The sequence below is a fragment of the Hydra vulgaris genome, chromosome 04, assembly GCF_038396675.1.
Source record: "Hydra vulgaris chromosome 04, alternate assembly HydraT2T_AEP".
Taxonomy (NCBI): Eukaryota; Metazoa; Cnidaria; class Hydrozoa; order Anthoathecata; family Hydridae; genus Hydra; species Hydra vulgaris.
Window position 1 is genome coordinate 46,353,356 of NC_088923.1, and position 6,000 is coordinate 46,359,355.

The 6,000-nt window shown below is 26.9% G+C and overlaps 1 protein-coding gene across 1 annotated transcript; it reads left to right on the plus strand.

Moving 5' to 3' along the window:
• The first annotated feature begins 5,364 nt into the window (after window positions 1-5,364).
• On the plus strand, window positions 5,365-6,000 carry LOC136079448 (zinc finger MYM-type protein 1-like). Its single transcript, XM_065795187.1, has one exon. It carries the CDS (start codon window positions 5,365-5,367, stop codon window positions 5,998-6,000), a length of 636 nt encoding a protein of 211 aa, XP_065651259.1.

Genomic DNA, 6,000 nt, shown 5'->3' on the forward strand with positions numbered 1-6,000 from the left:
TATATATATCTTTTTTTTAAATGTGTTTTAAACAGAATTCTTTTTTTTGACCTTGAACAAAACATAAAATTAAAAATGAAAACTTGAAATTTTCATGGTGTACACTTCTACAATTACTTGATGGACTGTAGCAGAACCACAGTAAACTCATGATAATACTTTAAGTTTTGAACAATTATCTTAAATAAAAAATGGATTTTTTATTTTTGCTTTTTAAATATAAAATATTATATAATACTAACATCAAGAAAGTCTTGTTCTTCTTTTTCATCATTCACTTAATCCATTTTATTTAATTAACTAAAGAAAGTTTTTTTAAAAATTGCATATACCAAACTGGTTGACTTTGTCAACCAAATTATATATTTTTCAAGAAAAACTTAATAATGTAGGTTATTTACGAAAAGTTTAAGTAAATACCAGCTAATAACATTGATACAAATGGCAATGATAAAAATAAAACAACCAACTGAAACAATTACAAGAATGATAAGATAATTTTATAATTAAAAAAAAAATCAGTATTTATACAGTACAACATACATATTATAGTAGAGTAAATAAATGTAAATAAATAATGGTACAAAACAGTAATAAGTTATTATCTAACTACAGTTAAATCATATTTTGCAATGTTACCTGAAAATAAAACTAATCCAAACTTTATTGAGTTGAATTCAATTTTTCCTTAACTGTTGGTGAATGATTAATAAAGTAAACTTAAATTCATGGAAGTTTACTAAATTAAAACCATATTTCAACAGTAGACAAACTAAAACAAAATAATGGCAAAGTTAAAATCAATGAAATAATGGAATAAAAAAGAATCATTTTTTTAAATATAACTTCTAATAAAAATAAATCAAAAACTTTGAAAAAAGTCTTTGAAGCCTTATAACAAAAAACTTCTTCAAACTCCAATCATAAATAAGAATAAATAAATAATAAATCCAAATAAACAAATAAAGCTCCAGCATAAATAAAATTATAGACAAAATAAGGACAGTTATAAGACAAAATAAATATAAAGAAGAAGAGCAATAACGCTTTAAACTAACGTTACTCTTTAAGCTAGAACTACTTTTTAACCTAATGCTACATTCTAAGTTAATACTACTCTTAATCTTTCTTACTATAATGAAATGTCTTCATAATTACTTTTATTTATGCTATTATTTATACTTTTTATATCCAGAAGTTTTTGATTTATTTTTATTATTAGTTATATTTAAAAAAATGATTCTTTTTTATTCCATTATTTCATTGATTTTAACTTTGCCATTATTTTATTTTAGTTTGTCTACTGTTGAAATATGGTTATAATGCGGTAGTGGTGTAGTGGTAGAGCGCTCGCTTCATAAGCGAGAGGTTCCGAGTTCGATTCCCACCACGTCCCTGGTAGTACCGCGCTCAACTAATTTCTCCGCGCAGCGGCATTGTTTGTCAAGGTTCGTGTTTCGGAGTTATAGAGTTGAGAGGGTGATAACCACAAGTAGCCTCCTCATCTGTAGTGGCCTTCTCGGCTTTGGGGAGGTGAATTATTTAAAAAAAAAAAAAAAAAAGTTAATTGTAACAGTAAAGTAACAAACCAGTAAATGCTTTATACCTTTCCTCAATTATTTTATTCATAAAATGTTGGTTGCTTTCAGGTCTTGTGCTAAAATCAATTAACAATGATTGAGAAGATTCTCCTGCAACTTCTAATTCTATAGGAAGTATGGGCTTCCTTACGAACATTAACTCAAAGGGGCGGTATTTTGTAGACTCTTGCCTTGATGTATTGTATACAAAAGTACAAGCATCCAAATGAGTATCCCATGTAATATGGCGATCATTGCAAAATTTTACAAGCATTAACTGGATGGTTTGATTGAACCGCTCATCTAAACCATTAGCCTAAAACACAAGATGATTAAATCCAAGATTATAAAACTAGAAAGCTCTTATACACAAACTGAATTCAAATTTTTAAACCTGTGGATGATAGGCTGTGGTAAAATGATATTTCACATTTAACAAAGTCGTTAGTTTCTTGTTTATTTGGTTGTAAAACTCTGTGCCTTGGTCAGAGGTAACAACTTTTGGTATACCCATTTGCATGAACAACTGAAATATTCAAAAAAAATTTATATCTTCAAAAATATTATTTAAATGCAATCAGATAATATTATTTAAATTTACCTTATACAATTCTATTGCAACACCACTTGCTAATTTTGATTTTAGGGGAAATGCTGCTACCCACTTTGTGCAAAATCAGAGATAGTAAGAATACATTTATTTATACTAAATCAATTCCAATATGAAACCATGGTGACTGTACTTTAATAGGATGAAGCTCTGGACTAGTTTTTTTGAATTTTTGCATATTTGTGTGCTGACACTGTTCGCAGTTTTTAACCTATGTTATGTGTAACTTGCAAATTACAAACTCTAGCATATGGTATATATTAATGTTCTGATGTCACAAGACTTAAATTTAGAATTATTTAAGAACATACTTTAAAAAAATTTCACATAATACAATAAATAATATATGTATATATTATACATTATCGCATTATAAAAAAATAGATACACATTGGTTACAGATATAATAGCAATACTAAAATATGTATCAGGTAGTCATTATACTTATATTCTATAAAAGTGTTATTATTTGTAAAATAGATTAACATTATGAACAACATAAAGTTTTGAGAACTTGTTTCAAATCTTCTGTCATTCAATTATTAAAACTTTCTTTATATTTTAAAACATAACATGGTATTATATATATATATATATATATAGATATATATATATATATATATAGATATATATATATATATATATATATATATAAAGCGCATATTCTCTCTCTCTCTCTCTCTCTCTCTCTCTCTCTCTCTCTCTCTCTCTATATATATATATATATATATATATATATATATATATATATATATATATATATATATATATATATATATATATATATATATATATAGGGATGTGAGAATATGCGCTTTTTGCCGTGAAAAAAGTGTTTTAAAAATTGGTCCGCATTTTTTTTGATTTAGCAAAAAGTTGAATTAGGCCAAACCAGGCTGCACCTCTATTTTGGAGCTAAATAAAATGAAATTTTGTATTTATTTAGAAAAAAGGTAAAACTAAAATTTGATTTATTTCATGGCTATTTTTGTAAATAAAAAATAATGTAATTTTACTTTTTAAATCTTTGATGTATTTCTATGAATCACTGCTCCTAAAATAAGCAAGGGTCCTTCTTTAATTCAAAGGTTCTTTTAAAATATTTATTAAAGCACCTATCTTCAAAATTTGAAGTAAATCTGATGAGCTCATATTAAGTTTAGGTTTCCTCAAGCACCCAAGGTTTTTTTGTGAATTTGAAAATTTGAAGCATTGTTACCCTGAGTTCGCATATATAAAATTACCGGATCACATGGTAGTTTTATTAAATTCTGATTGGCGCAACACTTACTTTTTTATTTAGCTTCTAAACTTTGAACAGATTATTAAATTTTGTTTTATTAAATATACAAGTTGTTTGGTCTGTTCAGTCTATTATTTTGATTTTAGTGTATTTTTTATTAGATTTTTTGGGGACCTCATGATGGCATGAACATCTTTAAACGGAACACTTTTATCCATAAAATTTTAAAATAATAAACTTTAATGAATTTTTTATTATTTTGTTTGTACATATAAAACTTTATATTTAGTTTTAATTTTTTTAATTATATATTCAGTTTTATATTTATAACTAAATATTTGTTTAATATACTCTAAGCTTTATTTTGATATATGATTTTTTAGTTGGAAGATAAAAATTTAGACGAATATACATTTTTTTGCAAAAAAAATTAAAAAATTGGGTCCAAGTTTTCATAGCCTCTCCATATATAAAAAATTGCAACTTAAAAATCTCATAACTTTTGAAGTACTTGACTTACAGAGATAATTTTAATATTTTTAAAAAATTCAAAATTAGAGCCATATATTTATGTATATGATATTGTTTTGTTTTGAAATTTCAAAATTTTCTCACATCCCTAATATATATAAATGCCATATTAATATTGATAACAACGATGTAATATACATACAGCATAAACTACATCATTGAAAATTCCTTGCCAGTAAAAACGTTGTGACACCTTGTAAAAAGTTCGTGTTCTACCGAGGTGACCAGCAGTAGGTTCGCTATGACAAAAATTAACAATTTGTTTTCTTTGCTCATTGCTAAAAACCACTTCCAACCATATGTCATTCTTTGTCTTGTAATGCAGTTTATCATCCTCCATCCTAAACCTGTAAAGTATAAATAATTATTTATGTATTATTGGAACTGCTTCCAATAATACATAAATAAACTTTTTGTGCTTTAATTTTTTTAAATATCCTTGTAAGTATTATTAAATGGGAGCAAATTATATGATAATTATATATTCTATTTGACAAATAGAATATAAAATTATCATATATTCATTTGTCATATCGACTATATTTGTAACTTTCTTAACAGTGTATAAAAGTATATATCAAATTGTAACTATGTTACTAGTAACATAGGTACAAAATGATATAATCTATGTATAATATTTATAATATATACCTGCTTGCTCTTCGTCGAATAGCCCGCATTTCATTCGGTGTGCAGTCATAGCGATAAACAGATGTAAATATATAGTTACTAACATCAGCAAGCATTCTTTCTTCAGCATTATTCTGTTCATCCATTTTTAAAATTAATTTTTAAAATGATGGTACAAAATCAGCCGCAATTCATAAAATTACACTTTTCTCTAGGTCGGACAACTTACTCCAAACTAGGACGTTCTACTCCGGAGTTAAATAATAATTGCATATTTGCATATATAAAAATACATATTAACATAATCAAATATTTTATCTTAAATAAATATAGGTGGGGCCGGGCCCCTATGGCCCCAATTGACGAGCCGCCACTGTATATATATATATATATATATATATATATATATATATATATATATATATATATATATATATATATATATATATATATATATATATATATATATATACAGTGACCTAGAAAGGTTAAGAAAGTTAGGATGCAGGAAGAGGAAGGGGTTAACAAAAATTAAGGTAGCCTAAGGCAGCTAAAACTTAAACAGAAAAAACTGAAACTTTGAGTTAGTTTTGAGGGAAATGGCAACGCTCCTTCTGCAACATGTCTCTATTCCAGTGTTTGTATATGTTTATATTTATCAAGTACATTTTGTGTCAATTCTGCCCACTCCAGATGAAAAGAAAGTTACGTTGATATAAGAGAGCATTTTTTTAAGCTTTATTGACACTATTGATACTACAGGCGCTGGAATGACTGAAAAAATATTAGAAACATTGGATTCTCATGGAATTTCTATGCAAGATTTAAGAGGACAAGGGTATGATAATGGATTGAACATGCGAGACAAACAAAACGGAGTTCAAGCTAAGATCCTTCATCTTAATTCACGAGCCTTTTACGTTCCTTGCTCATCTTATTCACTGAATTTAGTTGTCAATGATACTGTTGGAAGCTGTTTAGACGCAGTAACATTCTTTGACATTGTGCAACATTTGTTTGTATTTTTCTCATCTTCAACTCAGCGAAGAAACGTTTTACATCAATTTGTCAAAGGTTTAAGTTTGAAAGGACTTTGTGAAACCAGATGGGCTAGTAGAATTGATGCATTAAAACCATTAAGACATCAACTGAGAGAGATAATACAAGCTTTAGAAAGCTTCTGGACCATCGAATTACCTGTATCTTCAGTAACAGCAACCAAAAAAAAATCTGAGTCCAGAGCACTACTGCAGAAAATTGATTTTAAATTTGTTTGCTGCATTATCACTTGGTATGGTGTGCTGAGTCAGATTGAGATAACAAGCAAATCTCTTCAAGAAGTCAATTTAAATATTCCTCAGGCTGTTTTATTAATTTCTAACACTTTGGAGTATGTTAAAGATTAG

Excerpts from the sequence above, each read along its gene's own strand:
- LOC136079448 (XM_065795187.1), top strand. The coding sequence starts at position 5,365 with ATGACTGAAAAAATATTAGAAACATTGGATTCTCATGGAATTTCTATG.